The sequence below is a fragment of the Drosophila virilis genome, chromosome 4, assembly GCF_030788295.1.
Source record: "Drosophila virilis strain 15010-1051.87 chromosome 4, Dvir_AGI_RSII-ME, whole genome shotgun sequence".
NCBI lineage: Eukaryota > Metazoa > Arthropoda > Insecta > Diptera > Drosophilidae > Drosophila > Drosophila virilis.
In genome coordinates this window covers 13,176,838-13,194,671 of record NC_091546.1, presented here as the reverse complement: position 1 = coordinate 13,194,671, position 17,834 = coordinate 13,176,838, and the positions used below count along the sequence as shown (strand labels likewise).

The 17,834-nt window shown below is 40.7% G+C and overlaps 1 protein-coding gene across 2 annotated transcripts; it reads left to right on the top strand.

The window, feature by feature from the left end:
- The first annotated feature begins 14,647 nt into the window (after positions 1-14,647).
- Positions 14,648-17,292, top strand: LOC6627610 (putative RNA-binding protein EEED8.10). Of its 2 annotated transcripts, none has more exons than XM_032438438.2 (2): positions 14,648-14,955; positions 15,039-17,292. In XM_032438438.2, exons 1-2 carry the CDS (start codon positions 14,839-14,841, stop codon positions 16,965-16,967), a joined length of 2,046 nt encoding a protein of 681 aa, XP_032294329.1. In that variant the 5' UTR covers positions 14,648-14,838; the 3' UTR covers positions 16,968-17,292. The 2 variants fall into 2 exon arrangements, with proteins under 2 accessions (XP_032294329.1, XP_002051977.2); XM_002051941.4 differs by having other exon boundaries at positions 14,649-14,955; positions 15,027-17,292.
- Positions 17,293-17,834: the final 542 nt, after the last annotated feature.

The window sequence follows — 17,834 nt, the reverse complement described above, 5'->3', positions numbered from 1 at the left end:
CATTATGAAACGCTCCGTTAGCTGACAGTACTCAGCTTTAAGTACTTTGTACATTGATTGTACAAAATTGTGGAGGCAGTGTGGGGAATGGGCGTGGCAGGGCATTTAGACGGGCAGCTGCTGCCAGTCGTCTCCATTGTTTGGCACCTGCTGTTGTTGTTGCTGCTTGTTGTTGTTTGTTGTTGTTGTTGTTGTTGCTGCTGCTTCATGTTGCTCGTGATGCTGCCCATTAAAATGGCCTTGCCATATGCCAGGCATATTAATTTTTGTTCCACATGAATGTGGAAAGCGTCTGCCCATTAAAATCCCCTACTGATGGTTCACATAACGTGACACGTGAGCATCGCTTACGTAGTTACGGTTATCGCTTTTACGTAATTTGCTCGTTTATGGCACACAGTCATTATTGTGGCAAGTGTTGTTGCTACTGCTACTGCTGCTGCTGCCTTTGCATGCTCAATTAGTACAGGAGGCTTGCTGAAAAGCCTCTGAAGGCTTAGTGGCAAACGATTCGAAGGCATTTTTGATTGCTTATCTGCTTTAATGTTAATTAAGCTTAAATACAAATGCAAGCAGGCTCCTGATTATGATTATGAGCTCCAGGCAAATTGCATTTGACTGGAACTGAAGATTAAATCTTCTCAATGGACTGTAACGAGTTGAATTAAGCCCTTTACTTAAGCTGTTTTGGAGGTTTTGGTGCCTCAATTGTCTTAGAATATCGGGATTAATTGAAATTTTGACTTGGAAGCACACAGCATAAGCGTTTACTTGACATTGATTCCTTCATTTAAGCATCTTTATGCATAGTTTTTATTAATACGGATATACAACAAGTACCTGACAGTCAGGTTTATTTAACAGTTAGGCGCGAGCTTATGTTCTAAAATAATGAACAAATTTTGTGGACTTAACTTGAACTTTTCTTGGGTACATTGTAATTATATTTTATAGAAAATATACTTTCGATGGCAATTGAAAAAGGCAGGTGTAAACATACTTAGCTTAGCATATAACTTAGATAAGTATATATAATAATATTTTTTCATAATATATATATTATATATATATATTTACGAGTATAAATATAAGAATATCCCAGAACATTGATTGCAATCTAACGGGCAGGTGTGAACACAGCTAAAAAGGCTATTTAAACAAATATTTTCTGCAGTAAACTTTGTCAATTCTTGTGTGAAAAGTTTATTTAAATAAAACAACAGACAAACAAAACGAGTTGGTATGTCCAGTTAGCTGCTTAAGCTAACCACAAAAGTTTCTGGCTTGGCAGTTTGGCTTCTAATTATTTACAAATGGCCAACGCAGTGAAAGGAACAGCAGCTGCAGCCAGGCTGGCTGTCTGGCTAGCTATGGTCCGAGAAAGGCGAAATCCTTGCAGCTAACCGCACAATTTTGTTATTTTTGTGGTGTTGGCAAATTTATCTAAACTTGCAGCAACCCGCAGCAGCAACTGCAGCACCGGCAGGGGCAGCATTACAAAAGCACAAAAGAAAGAAATTTCTGGGTTTGCTGTCAGTGCTCATTTGGTTGAGACTGTTGGGAGAGAGCACAACGACCAAGGGACCAAAGACACATACGCGGCAGCATGCAGAGTAAGATAAAGAGAAATTGAGAGATAGAGAGAGTCGGAGAGGATACTCAGAGGAAGAGTGAGAGAGAGATAGAACAGCACATCCGTTGGCCAGTTTATTTTGGGGGCATTTGCGGACTATCAAAACAAAAGTGAATAAGTTGTTGCCTGTGGAATTTATGTTGTGTTTACTTAAAACTGCAGGCCACATAGCCAGTCAACAGCCAACAGGCTATAGCTACAGTTGTTGCAACAACACATGTGGCGAGTGGCAAGTGGCAAGTGTCGTGGGTTTTCGGAGTTACTTCTAATGTTAGTTTACAAGCTGAATTGAGACTAAGCATATTTGCTTTTAAGCTTCACTCATATTTATACACACACCCTCTCGCTCTCCCTCTTTCTGCTTCTCTCTCATTCGCTGCGTCTCTCTGTTACGCTTGTTACTTAATTTGCTTTGGCTCAAGTCGAGCTGATCCGGGTGCAAGTTTTATTTGGGGCCATCAAATGTCATTTTAATCATATTTCTTGATATACCCAACTTCGCCTTTGTGGCCTAATAATGCCCCAAAGCGTTTTACCAAAATTGAAAACTCGTGCAAATAATTTGCATAATGTGCCTTGGCAGGCGCTCGCGCACACACACAGTCACATACACAGATGCTCACACACTAACAGCCAGCGTGTAAACCTCACTCAGACAACGAGAAATTTCTTTGTACTTGACAAGAAGCTGGCAAAACACCAAAAACAAAAAGAAAGCAAACTTCCCCTTGAATAGCCGAACAATAAATACTCTTTAACCTCGTTTTAAAATAAATAAGTAAAAGTTAATTTGGATTGCTTTGCATTAAGCTAAGCGGTCATGTTCAAAGTACTTTAGTTTATATATGACTTTTATGTTCGGAAATGTCTTTCGGTCACGAAATTACAGTACCCAATGCTAGGGCATAGAAAAAATGAGAAAAATTGCGAAAAGCTGAGCTGTCAACACGCTCACAGCATCGCTCTTCAGCTGAGCTTGGCTCATATTTATATTTTGCATTATTTATGCATATATAATACGCTTCCAACGGCACACAATGGGCCCTAAATGTCAAGTAATTCAATACATCATATGCAAAGCAGCTACTTCTGTTTCAAGAAACTTGCTGTCATAAATTTAATAGATTTAAAAGAAAATAGATGCAATGAAAACCAAACCTGCCAGTATTTTCCATAAAGAAGGCGTGGCCGTGACGCCCAAGCGCTTAAGAGGAATTCTATGACAATATCAATTTTAATAGTAGGCTTAAATAATCCACTACAAAAGAAAACATGGGCCAAGAAATAAACATAATATATTTTAAATAAAAGCGAGTATTTATAATTATTTCGATTGTCAATTTGACTTGTCCAGATTACTGCATATTTTTAAAGACAATTGTTTATATAAACCCCACTGTGCATTAGCCAAAGGCGTCATATTTAATATTCAAGCGACGGCATATTTCACTGGGAAAACCAAATTAGCCTTAAATTGTTCGCCGCCAAGCGACATGGTTATTAAGTGCTCCGCATGCACTTGCCACACATATGCATATAATATATACTTGTACAGGTTCATATACTTACGGCCATGGATATAGATACATTATTTATGACAACGAGTGGCATTAATGAACATGACCCAAACTGCCGACTTTTCTCGAGTCCTTGTTGATATTGTTATTGTAGTTGTTGTCATTAACCTGAATTTATTTATATGACTAAGAGCTATGCCTATCTCTGTCACTCGCACAGCGACTCTTGACTCTTGGCTGCAATAATTGCTGCCAAATTGCAGTCAGCGCTGCCGCCTGACCTGGGCAAATGGCCAGAAGTGGCACGGACTCTGGTCAAGCGGGGGTACACGGGGCAGCAATGCAAGCTTAATTGAAGTGTAAGCCGTTGAAGTTGAAAACTGCAGCAGCTCCAATCCGGAGCGAAGCCAATGCCAAGTCACGTCAACGTCACGAAGCAGCAAAAAAAAATTAAAGCTGTTAGTGCAAGTGGGTGAATAAAGAGGGAAGGGGTGCGGGCGGGGCGCTGGCTCCTAATGGATTAATTTACTTTGTCGCCGCTGCTAAAGCACTTGAAGCTGTGGCAGCTGAGGCAGCGGAGCGTGTAAAAGGTTTCTGTGGCGATGCCACGCCCACCATTCACGCTTGCTTTGTCGCCCCCCGCCATTAGATCGGCAAGTAAATGGTGCATGCCGCATCGAACCTAATTGAAATGCTGATGAAAAGAAAATGGCTGTTTTCAAAAACAATAATGAAAAGTGAAATAACAATAAAGCGTTTGCCAGAGACACACACACAGAGAGAGAGATACACAAACATAAACACACACGCACACGCACAGTGGGAACACTTAACCACGAGCTGATAAAAAGCGAGACGAAGCGAAACCGAAACGGAAACTGAAACTAAACAAAACAAAGCCAAACAACGGCAAAGCGGAAACAATGTTGCCCGTGTTTTCTAATACCCTGTGCACACAGCGGCGAACAAAGGGTATGTTTGTTACAAAATGTTGGTCTTAATCTTCTTTTAATCGAAATGAAATATTAAGAACTAGAATTTTATTTGCAGAGTATATTTTATGTTAAAATTAGAATTTATTTATATATTTATTTATTTATTGGGTAACCATTAGTTGAGCTGTCGCACCTGTAGCAGACGCTTTTGTTTTGTCAGAGTGTGTGTGCTTTACTGTTGTTATTTTTGTTTTTGGTGTAGCTCCAAAAACGGCAGCCAACTAACCAAAGCAGACACCCGGCCAGCCTCTTTTGGAGCTGGCCAGGCGCCGGCAGCAAAAAGTGGCTCCCGTGCTGGTCCCCGTTATGCCATATGTTGGTCAAAAATAAATTGAAGTGGTTTCCCCCCCGTCGACCTACATAAACATATTTTAGCCACTCAGCCGGCGAGTTGTGTATCTTTGTGGGTACCTTTCCCAGTGTGTTTGCATGTGTGTGTGTGTGGGAAACATTTAGCAAGCGGCGCCTTAACATATGCAACATTATTTCAAACACTAAAATAAAAAGCCCAACACTATAGCCGCAAAAGGCAGCGAGCGAGCCGAAAGCGTGCTCTGCTAAGGGGTGAGCAGTAAGGGCAGAGGGGATCCAAGAGGTGCTGTTGATGCCGTTTTGGCATTAAATTAGGTGGCTGTCGGGCAATGTGGGCAAACGTTGTACTGGCCAGGTGCAAGAGCTTAGCCCGGTGTCGTTACATGTTGCCCGCATGTAAAGTAGTTTTTATGTGACAGACCCCTCACGTCCCTCCGCTCATCATATACCTTTTGTTGTGTGTATCTGTGTGTGTGTGTCTCCCGTGGCTTGTTGTGAGTGCATCATTAATTTTAATTTGTATAGCCCGAGCCGACAACGTGGCCATCAACCAGCCAGCCAGCAGGCACGCCAACTGCCAGTCGACAGCAAGGACACCCAGGACACTTGGCCAATTGCCACACACAAACGCACACTCATATACCCGCTCAGCTGCCGCTGCTGCTGCTGCTGCTGCTGCTGCTCAGCTTTGGCGCAACCGCAATCCGAGAGCGTCACTTGCATCGCTGTTTAGTTTCACTTAAAGTGCCTCTTTGTCTCCTCGTTGCCCTCTTCGCTAATCTACATGTTGCCCCTTGGCCGACTGTGCAAGTCCTTGTCCGTGTCCTGTTGCCTTTTTGTGCCCCAGTGCCAGCATTTTGCGGCTTGCTAAATTATGAATTGTGATGAAAATGAAAATGTGTTTGCCTCAACTTTTTTTTCAACCACTAAATTATTTTTATTTTCTCCTTTCTTTATTTGGTATTTTCTCTGCCGGTTGTGCAGCATATTTTAGTGCAATATTTATTGCACTTTTCTTTGCCACAGTCGAGATGCCAATGGCAGAAAAGTGCTCTAACAATCTGACTGTTTATTCAAGGAACATGGCAAAAATATTTAGGCCAATTTGGTTTTAATCTTTCAATTGCATTTTCAACAATTTCGTCTTAATTGAAAACGATTTACCTTTTGTTTTTCTATTTTGAAATTCAATTTAATGCATTCGTTGCATAAAAAATCAAAATTTCTGCAAAGACAGCATATTTAGACATTATGCGTTATGCTTAATATTATTATTTTGATTATATTTGATTAAACTTACTGACAATATTATTATTTTACTTAGGCACACGTAGACCAAGTAAAAACCAACATTCCACCCACTACATAAACTATTGCCTTGGGCACCTAACGCCCTCTTGCAACCAACCAATTAGCCAGTTTCCATTACCAAATATTTAACCGCAATTTCACACTGTTTCCCCTTGCTAATTAGCATCGTTTCCTCTGCTCCCCCGCCCCACTGTGCCACCTCAGTCAACTGTTCTGCACTTGCTGTTGCTAATTTTCATAAGTTTTTTTTGTTTAGCAACTGGCAACTACTTAACTACCTTCTATTCAAGCCTTCATCCTTGGCACATAAAAATCCGCAACTAATCACCGCATAAACATAGCCGAAAAACTTTTCCTAATGTTAACTGCCAGCCGCATCACCGACAGCTGCATATAAAAAAAAAGGAGGTAGATACATTCAGAGCGGCTCACATACGCAGCCAATTAGTGGGTACATGTTTACTACAGTAAACTATAGCATACTATGCATATACATACGAATATAAAGTTCCCTTTCTCGTTATATACCCTGTGCCTATAGTCCTATGCAATGTGTTGACTGTTTTTATTGTTATTATATTTATTTTTCTTATTATTATTATTGTACTTTTATTTTTCTCTTAAGAAAACAGAGGCACCCATTCATAGGAGAGTTTACAGAGGGATGTTATCAGAGGAACTTTAACAACGCTATGTTAAAAAGTGACTTAGAGAGAAGTCTCTACAAGTTGTCAAATTTAATTAAGTATATCACTTCATCTACTGATTTTTGGTTATTCGTAAAAATAGTAAGGGCATGTCTTTTAAAGAGAAATCTTTACTAAAACCTTCGCAGTTATTATCCGAAGCAACGCAGGATATCCTTGCGTCAACGTCTCTTCAGTATTCTGCTGCAGCAACTGCGCCTGAAGGATGGGGAAAGTGGCATGAGGTGTGCTCAACATGAACTGTGCGGATATAAACTTGCAATCAGCGGTTATGTTGAGCAAGGCAGCGCCTCTCGCACTCGCAACACAGCAACATAATTACACTTGTCAGTTCATTGTGCCACAATGCGGCAGGCAAAGTGAGAGAAAGAGAAATAGAGTATGAGAGTGAGAGGGAAGAGGCATTCGTATAGCTGGCATGTGGGCAGGTCAGCGTCCGAGCAAATGGAAACGACGCGTGTAACCAGCGTCGCCAACGCATGTTGCACGTGCCGATGATGATGATGATGATGATAATGTTGATGTTGCACCATTTGTTGTGGCTAATTGCGTTAAAACCGCATGTCTAGCCATTGAAACGTGACACATTTTTTTTTTCGCAATTTTTGGGTCACAGCAGTAACTTATTTTAAAATATGCACAAGATTATTGCCCAGCAAACACACAATCACTCAAACGCACATACCGCATATTATGTGCCACAATATTTTGAATATAACTGACAGACGGACAGGCAGTCAGACAGTCAGTCGAGCGAAGCCATGGCCATGAGCAATAGCTAAACGCTTTTAGCTTTTTGGCCACTTTTAGTCAGTCAATCCCCCAGCCCTGCCCCCTGTTTTACGGCAAAATGTCAGCTTCAATCAGCTGTGCAGTCAGCTGTCGACAGCAACGTCGCTCATCCGCCCCGTGTTCGCAGCGCAACAATTGCGCCTGGCAATAAATTTATCCAATTTGTTGTTGTTGTTGTTGTTGTTGTTGTCGTTTTTCCATATTTATTGCTCCCGTTTTTCTTGGCTTTTACCAATAACGAAATGCAAACATGGAAACAAAAAGCAGAAAATGGAAATTCTCTGCAGGCAAAGCTGAAATATTCTTTTAAAATATGCCATAGCTGGCAACATTTGGAATCACTTTGCGGCTCGTAGAACTGTTGATTAAAGTATTTATATTTCGATTACGGCACAGCTTGAGGTACGTTTTATAATTTAAACTTTTCATAAACTATTTTGTAGCAAGCTGTCTCACAATATCGCAATTCCTTTAGTGCACAGCTACAGCGCAATAAACTACAGCAAAAAACCAGCCGCAGAGCTGGGTTCGATGTGCTGCTGCATGTTGATAGACACAAAATTTTATTCACTGCCAATATGCCGCTCGGTTGTGTGGCTTGCCGCCAGCTGAATACCCTGTAAACTAGTTAAAATACAAGGTGTAAAATATGCGCAATCAAGCGACTAAAGCTTACGATGAAATTTTTAAGCAGGTATATCTTGAGAGAGGAAAGTATGCATAAATTCATAAAAGTTATCCCACAAATATTTATATTTATGTATTTATTTTTCAAATAATCAATTATTTTTTATATTATTTAATAGTCAACAGATATTATAGTGACTGAAATTAAAGTTTTTCCTTAGAAAATATATATTTTTGATTGGCAATTTAATATAAATAATATAAAAAAAATAGTCCAATCATTATTCAAATAAGTGATTAAATTTGAAATAATAAAATAATATTTTGAATGGGAATATATATTAAAAAAATAGTTTAATAAAAATTTAAAGATTTAGCCAGGGTATCAAGCAGTCCAGCATGGCCTTGCTTTCAAGTCGAATTTTTTGCACGCGTGTGTTGGCATTTTCGCATGTTAGAACACACTCACACACACACACACACACTAGCTAAAGGAGCAGTTTGAGCCATAAATAAAATTTAAGCTACACGATGACGACAACAGCGCACATGTGTTTGTGTGTGTGTGAATGTGTGTGTGTGTGTGTGTGTGTGTGTGTGTGTGTGAGCACTCAAGCAACAAAAGGTAGCGCAGCGGCATTTGATTTATGATTGCTCAGCCAGTGAGGTTAAGACTTTGAAAATATTTTCACAGACACACAAAATACGGAGTACTGGAGCACAATACAGCAAGGGGGGGATAAAGGGAAGCATATAGAAATGAACAGGAGAAGCGAGGTGGAACTTGGGGTTTTGGAGCTGAATAGCAGCCGCATTGGGCTGAAAGGACAACTACCTAAGCGTAAACATGCCGGAGCCCAGGTCCTTGGCCGTTTTGTGTGTGTATATGTGTGTGTGTGTGTGTGTGTGTGTGTCCTGCCATAAAGCTTTTATTAGTTGCGGCTTCAGCTAAGCATAATGAAAGCCGCACACACAAGCACACAGGCACGCTTATGATCCTGCTGTTCAATCTAATGTCGCACATGTCAAAAACTGTGGAAATTTGCCTAAGAATCTCGCACGTTTCAGCTTAGCAGCCTGCACTTCCGTCTGCCAGTCCGTCGACTTCGTGCCTGTGCGCCTTATCGGGCCAATAACAAAGTCTGCGCAACTCTTGCAACTTTTGGCCATAAGTCTGGCAAACTTGCAGTTACAGTGCGACCCTGCCCTGTCCCGGCCGAGCCCCTGCCGTTGTTTTGGCAAATAAACTTGCATGTGCTTCCAGCGAGTGCGCCTCATCAACTTAACCTGTCTGTCAATAGCTGTCTGGCTGGCCCTCCTCACGCATATTATCAAGTTTTTGTTACGTTATTAACGGCATTTTCTTTCATATATGTTAGCCCGCCTTACGGTTCAAGCCTTGCCTTCAGGCTCGCTTACACAGACTGCTTTCCACATCCGTTTAGTCAGGTTTGGCTCCTTACATTTTTTATTAAGTATTTTCATAAAGTTAAAAATATTTATCCGGTTAAGAAACCGGCTCGGTACATAACCGGTTCGCAGCCTGCATTTTAATGGGCTGTTGGCTAAAACTGCAAAAGCGAAATCTTTTGGGCCAAAACAATTAAAGTTCTATTGGGCGGCAAATGTAAATGTTGCGTCATTTTTCTCACAGCTCTGCCTGGCATTTTAAGCTGTCACACACACATACACATTCTGTTACACATTCACACACACAAACATGACTGTCGCTTAACTGTTTTTTTTTTTTTTGCCAGTTTAGTGCATAAGCCGTTTTAATTGTTTCGTTAAATGAGCCGAGCAGCAGCAGCAACTGCAAAAAAAGCATTTAAAAGGTTAAGTGCCTGTAGCTCGACTAGCAGATAACCTGTGCATCGTTAACACGACTGACACGCACATAAAACTGATTTTGGTTTTTTGAGTTTTTGATTCTCTAATCTGAAAAGCCAACTTCCTTATGTTTTTTTTCTATACTCTAAATCTTGATGCTCACAGCAAACTCAATTGCTGGATCTACATAAAGCAACTTGGTTGACTAAGCTAAACATTTTGTGACATAATAGCCTCGTGTGTTACATAAACACGCGCAAGCTTATAACACCCCTTCAAGTACTATTTTTTATTTTAACAGGGTAAAGAGAAAGAGCTTAAGTATTAAAAGTTGCCGCATAAAAAGTTGTGCATGTTCTTTTATTAGTGCAGATATGAAGAGCTTAACAGTGAAAATAAAACAAAGTACAAACGAGTTTTATTTAGTCTTTAGCAAAAGTGTAATTTGAATTTGAGAATTTAGCTTAATCTGAGTTAAACTATGCCTTAAAATCGACTCCAAGTAAGCAAATATCACGTAAGATTTTCTCAGCTATCATCCATTTAATGACAAGACTCTTTCGATGTTTTAAGTAAATTTTATGACTAGCATACTTAATAAATACTTTTTATTTAATATTTACTCTGATGGATCTGATGGATTCGAACTAGGGTCCTTCTCAAGGAATGACCCACTCCGAGTTCCGGTATTATCGATTCTAATTTTATTTTAACACTTTTATTCACAATACTTATTTACACCTTTAGCTAACACGCGGTCTATCAAGTATACAAATATATTGACCATTGTCAACTTTTGTTTGTTGTATTTATTTTTTATTTTTTGTTATAAATCTGCGCACAATGGGAATAAAACGTTGTGATGTGTAACAGAAATTTGTTTAAAGTTCAATTCAAATGTTTGTCAATATGTTTTATCAAATGCCAACAATATTTACACATGCATAAATTTGTCTATCTACAATATGTAGAAGAGTGTGCGAAACAGACAGAGAGAGCGCGATGGAACCGAGAGAGAAAAAGTGAGATAGGGACACGTCCATTTGGGAGTTTTATGTTTGTGTCAATAAAGTTTTATTTTATTATTTGCCTGTATGTAGAGTCCAATAGAAAGAGAGTTATATATATTGAGAAAGAGAGAGAGAGATAAAGAGAGAGAGAGAGTGAGTGAGGGAAAACGAGTCTTGCTGTTGGCCAAGGGGCCTGACAACGGCAGTCGCATGTTTGCGCTATTGAATTTATGCTTCCCACTACACACACACAGAGACACACACACACAGGAACACACAACATATATTTTTTGTACGCACGTCGCCCGGGCAAATAAAACATGTTGCTCTCTCGGTCTGTTGCCCGAATTCAAACTTATCGAATTTATGTTTGACTGTGTATTGAATTTTAATGCCGCCTGGCATTTCCAATTGTGCGCCCATCCTTTAGCCTCGCCCCTACCTCCCTGCCACCCCTTTCCGTTCGCTTCAGTTATCAGCATGTACGCACAAAATGCTTGAGGGAATTCGCTGCAAAACTACTTAAAATAAACTCATTCTCGTGCCCGACGCTTAAATTGGATTTTGTGCGGCGCATTAAAAAAAAAATTCAAAACATCAATAAAGAGAAAATAAAATAGCAGAGAACTGTTGAAAAATGCACCAGTCAAATGCGTTGGAGTAAAATATATTTTGTAAAAAATATGTTTACAAAATTCTTTTTGCAATTGCAACCGCAATCAAAACGCGCTGCAAAGCTGATAGAAGGGATTTTGTGCTAGGAGCGCACCGAAGGGACGGCACTTGTGAGCAGTGGGGGAGGGAGGTGGTGCAATCATTGCAAGTTTGCCTTGGTGACATTTACATGAAAGAGGAAGCATCAAATGCAGCCACGCCTCCTCTAACAGGCACCGCATTGCCATTAATGCAAGAATTTATGGATGGCAACTAACAACAGCAGCAGCAGCAACAACTACAGCACTGACAAGGCTACAGCAACAGCAACAACACCAACAATAACAGCAACAATAACAGCAACAACAACAACTACTACAACAATACGCAATGTTAACGCCATCGTGCGTTGTTAGCAGTTTCAAGTGTCTGGGAAACGGTGCCAGGAGAACGGAAGCAGCAACAACAATGCAACAAGGCAGCAACTGTGCTGATAACCATAACAGTGAGTGATATACGTATACGCCCAGTCGGACTTTGGTGCATGAATAATATGATTATGTTATCAGTCACATCGGATATGCCTATTTCACTTAGGTATTCAAATTTGATATTTCCTTTTATATGTTTTTTCCTGCACATTTATTTAACCTAATCCAACTTCGCTGATTTCTTGCCCTACCTGTCGCTTCGAAGGTAACGTAAGATTAATTTAAATGTTTTAATATCGAAAATCTTTTTGGTTTACTTACACCTTTTGTAACATTCAGTCTACACCAAATTGTCCTGACCAAAATCATGTAGTTCTATTTACAAGTCCAATTCAGGCCCTGTTAAGCACCCATAAAGCAGCAGGATGAGCTTGTGCTGACTGGAGAGTACAGCTGGGCATTTGTGAGTCTAGCTCCAAGTGCGTGAGTATGTGCGCTTGTGTGTGTCTGGTGTGTGCCTGGCTGTCCTGCCTTATTGCTTAACGCAGCAAAAGCATTGGTGCAGGCATTGCAGCGGAACAAGCGACGCGTCCCTACTAATTTCTGCTGCACATGCAATTTTTTCACTTGTTCACTATCGCTCCTCTCTTTCACTCCTACACACGCATACCACTGCAACTATATCTACTGCTTGCCTGCACTTGTGACAGATTTTTAATACGCTTTCCGGCTTGCAGATAGTACTGGAACCAAAGTTAGACAAGACCTGCGAAAATTGTGTTCATTGGCAGTGGGAGGATAACTTTAAAGCAGGCACATTATATACCAATTAAAGTATATGACATAACAAGTAATTAAAGTATATGACATAACATACAGAATTGAATTAGCTAAACAAAAAAGATACCACTCGAAAAATGTTGATAAAAACAACTCTCGGGTAAAAAGTCTGGTTTTCGTTTTTAGCGCGCTGGAGATATGACGTTTGAAAACGACAGAATTTCATAACGCCGGTAATCATGTGGAGATTATGTCGTTTTGAAACGTCATATCTCCAGCGCTCTAAAAACGAAAACCAGACTTTTTACCCGAGAGTTGTTTTCTAACGAACATAAAGATAGCTTTGAAAGACGACTTTTTTAATATATTAAATTTTATTTATTTCAGGTAAAAACAGTTGACAAAAGGGAGGACAGAAGGAAAAAAGCTGGAAAAGACCAGACAAAGCTTACTTGGGCAACACCGGATAATACCCGCTAAGTATAGATATATAAAATAAAATCTAAATATTCAAATGCTGAAAAACATATATATGTTCAAATAACTATATAAATAATAATTAAGCAACGAAAATACGATGTTATGAAACAAAATAAATACATTCAAAAATAAATAAATTCTGATGTTTTTTTGTACTACATTTTTTGGGCAGTTAAGGTGAGTAATTCGAAAGAGCCGACATAGCTTCTGCGCGAGATAATGTCGTTAGAAAACAACTCTCGGGTAAAAATGTCTGATTTTCGTTTTTAGAGCGCTGGAGATATGACGTTTGAAAACGACAGATTTTCATAACGCCGGTAATCATGTGGAGATTATGTCGTTTTGAAGCGACATAGCTCCGCCGCTATGTGAGAAAGATATAAGGAGACGTCTCCGACCCCATGAAGTATATATATTCTTGATCTGCATCAACAGCCGAGTCGTTATAGCCATGTCCGTCTGTCTGTTTCTATACGAACTAGTCCCACAGTTTTAAAGCTATCTTTATCTTCGTTAGAAAACAACTCTCGGGTAAAAAAGTCTGATTTTCGTTTTTAGAGCGCTGGAGATATGACGTTTGAAAACGACAGAATTTCATAACACCGGTAATCATGTGGAGATTATGTCGTTTTGAAGCGACATAGCTCCGCCGCTATGTGAGAAAGATTTTACAAAATTTTTTTTATACCATTCCAGAGGGTTTTATAATTTTGTCGTGAAATGTGTAACGCATATAAGTAGACGTCTTCGACCCCATGAAGTATATATATTCTTGATCTGCATCAACAGCCGAGTCGTTATAGCCATGTCCGTCTGTCTGTTTCTATACAAACCAGTCCCACAGTTTTAAGGCTATCTTTATGAAACTTTGCAGAAGTATCTCTTTCCGTGGCACGCAGCACATATCGTATAGCGAAAATTAAATTGTTGTATGAAAAACATTCAAGAAATTATATGATTTATTGAATTCACAACGCTCCCTTCATTTTTGCAAAATCTTATTTACATCGGACTACTATATCATATATCTGCCATAGGAACGATCGGTCGAAAACTAGGTTTTTGATTAAAAACCTTTTTTGTATATTAAGATATCTTGCCCAAGCTCGTCATTTACTATTTCCCCTGAGCAATATAAGCATTATGAAAAGGTTGGGTCTGCAAGGGTATTAGATCTTCGGCGTGCCGAAGATTGCCTTTCTTTCTCGTTAATGTTAATTTTATATGAACGGAAACATTCAAATACAGGTTGGATAAAAATGACAAAAATGTTTTTTTATGATTAAATATTATATTTATATTTGTTTAATAGCATCTTAAATATAAATTATATTTTAGTTTTATGATAGGACATTGCTTGAGTCTCCAAATTCCAATTGGCAAGGGTAAATATGTATATGTATATTCGACTTGCAACACTTGTTGCAGCATGCTGCAGCACGAAAATGATATACTTTACAACACTTATATGACGAATACGGTCCTACATTATATTTTGACATGTATGCATTTGACAAGCACATTTGGAGACTCCTGAGTTTAAGCCAAAATAAAAATTAATTAATTTAATTCTTAAGACGGAGTCAAATCAATCGAAAGGACATGCTGTTAGGAAAACAAGTGTGACAGCCAATAGATTTCGGATTGTCAAAAATAAATAGATACGTCTAGAGAGCATGCCGAGCATTATTTAAACATCGAATCGGGCAAGAAAAGGCGTGTGTGTGTGTGTGTAGAACGGGGCACGTGTCCCGCAAAAATGGCAAATTTCATCAACAATCCCTCGCAGCAGAATTATTACTTCAAGAAGAGCGTTGCCTACACGGAGGACCACATCCTGGTGAAGAAACTGTTTCTTTACAATGTGGCAGCCGAGGCAAGTGAATGGGAACTTTTGTGTGTGTATGTGTGTGTGGCTTGTCGTTATTTGAGCTGTTCTCTTTTCAGCTGTTGCAGCAGGAGGTGCAAACATATTTCGAGGGCTTTGGCCGTGTGCTGCGGCTGCAACTGTTTGCCAGACAGTCCTTGGCTGCCAACCGGAAGCTGATGCCGCGCGATGGCGGCGGCGGTGGCTGTGGTGATGGTGGTAGCCGGAAGACAAAAACTGGCTATGTTTACTTTGCCAATCCGCGAGATGCGGCCAAGGCGCTGCGAAAAAATCTGCACACCATCAATGGGCGTCGTCTGTCCGTCCAGGCCAATGATAGCTGGCATCAACCCGACGCCTACGGCATGGCCCGTCCATCTGCTGAGCAGCCCAGCCCATCCGCTGAGCAGCCCAGCCAAGCTGTTGGCGATGAGTCGTCGTCGACGCCATCAGCGGATATTTTGAATCTGAACGATCATTGTTTGGAGCACATAATGCGTTTGTTATCGCTGCCGGATCGCATACACTTTGCGCGGACCTGCAGCCGATTCCGGAGCGTTTACCAGCAGGTGTCGCCGGCGCTGAATCGCTGCATCAGCTTCGATGTGTTCGATGCGATGACCGTCTGGGATATGCGTGACTTTTTCATGCTATCCGGCCGGCATTTGCAGCACATCGAGGGCATTATACCGCCGGGTCGTTGCCAGCGACTGTGCGAGTTCTTTGGCCAGCACTGCATCAATCTGAGAACAATGCACGTGACGGCCAGCAAGCTCAGTGTGCGAAATATGCATAAGATCTTTGCCAGGCTGGACCGGCTAGAGGAGCTGCAGCTGCGCGCCTGTGCGCTGGGCAATTCCAGCTTGCTGGCACTGAAGCATCTGCTGCAGCTAAAGCGTCTGGATCTGTCTGACAATCATCAGCTGACCGGACTGAATATGAACTATTTGCCAGCGTCCATAGTCTACCTCAGCCTGACCAGCTGTAATGGGCTGCAGTCCAAGTACTTACCCAAGCTGTGCAAGGCGCTGCCCCAGCTCAAAGAGTTGAACTTGAAGGCGGTCTACACCATAACCACGGGCTTTCAACAGGTGGTCAGCGGCAAATGCTGTTCGGCGCTCGAGGAGCTCACGATAAGCAGCGGTCCGGCCAATGAGTATGAGCACATTGCCAAGCTGCCCGGTCTCAAAAAACTGGTGCTGTACAGCTACGAGCAGGGCACCACATTGCGACCGGAGCTGCTTACCTGGCTGGTGGAGCACAAATCGAACCAGCTGCTGCATTTTGAGGCGCGCGGCCAGAACTCGATCAATGCGGAGATGCTGGCGCAGATTGGACAGTTGAGCGCGTTGCGCACTCTTAGTTTGCCGCACAACAATGCCATTGGGGATCGCGAGCTGGAGGCACTCCGGCTGCAGCAGCTGGAGCAGATCAGTCTCAAGTATTGGCCCAATTTGGGCAACAATGCAGTGCTGCGTCTGCTGATGGCCTGCCCCAAGCTGCAGGAGCTGCATCTGGAAGAGTGTCCGCGGCTAACCGAGAAGCTGCTCCACGACATCATCTTCAAGTTGCGCCTGCAGATACGCGATAAGGAGAACCGGCGCCAGCTGCCCATCCGCATGTATGTCTATGGCAGCAAAATAAATGAGTTCAGTCTCCAGCATGCGGATGTGGCCGCCAAAGATATCATCGATGCGTGCCTGGCGCCACCTTCATCTTCGGATCTGTGCCTGGTACGAATGTCCAATCTATTGGAATTCGATTTCTATTCAGATGATTATGATAGCTTCGGCTCCGATGATGAGCTAGATCCGGACTACGATCGTTATATGGTCAATGAGGGGTTCCTCAGCGACGAGGAATACGATTATCACGACATGGTATTCAACGATGATGATCTATTTGTGATAAATATGGAAAATGTGGCTGAATTGTTTAACAACTGGAATGCAAATGCGAATAGAAATGCAAATGCAAATGCGAATGCAAATCGGAACGCTAACGGAAACGGAAATGTGTAATCTGATTGAACTTCTTTTCTATATATCTTTATATAGTTAAATAGGTAACCTATTGGCATATTATGTAAGTATTGCAAGTAGCTGGAATAGAGTAGAATTTTGACATCTGCAGCTGTCAATGTAATTAAAATAATTAAAGAGTATCAGTGGTCGTCATATAGAATTATTGTATAGTCCGGAATGGGTCAGACACGCTACGGGTTAGGTGCAGTCAGGATTTACTTAGATTTTTTTAAAAAAGCAAATTTTAATAAGAATTCTTGAATCAAATTATAATAAGATATTAACAACTGTTGTAAGAAATAAATATCAATTTGAAAGGCTAAAAAATGATTTAAAACTCTTACAAATTAAACAAAGTTTGTAAAACAGTGGATTTAAAGAAAAAAGTCCTTCATTTTAAGATCTTTCATTTTTCTACAGCAACTATAATCAGTGTTAACAATGTTAAAGCATTTAAGATATTTTACTGCACTGGTAAGAGTATTTGCTTTGTGCTCAATTCCATAAGCTTGATTTATGTAAACATTTTCGCTCATGCAAGCATTAAATAACCGAGACGCCGAACGCCTGCAAGTATGCTTTAAAAATCATAGTAAACATTTTTATGTGTTCTACTCGCAGAGCTCAATAAAAATAGATATTGGCCAAGTGTATTTGGCGCCTGTTGACGTCTTCTACGAAGCAACTGGCAGCAACAAAAAATCGAAGACAGGATTGATATTGTATGGCATATATATATATATATAGTATATATAATGTATGTTCATTTTATGTGTGGGTCGATTGTACGTACACACACGTAACTGGTTGTTATTTTGTATTGCTTTTGGCATTTTTGTTAGCCTTGTGGCTTTTCATGCTGCA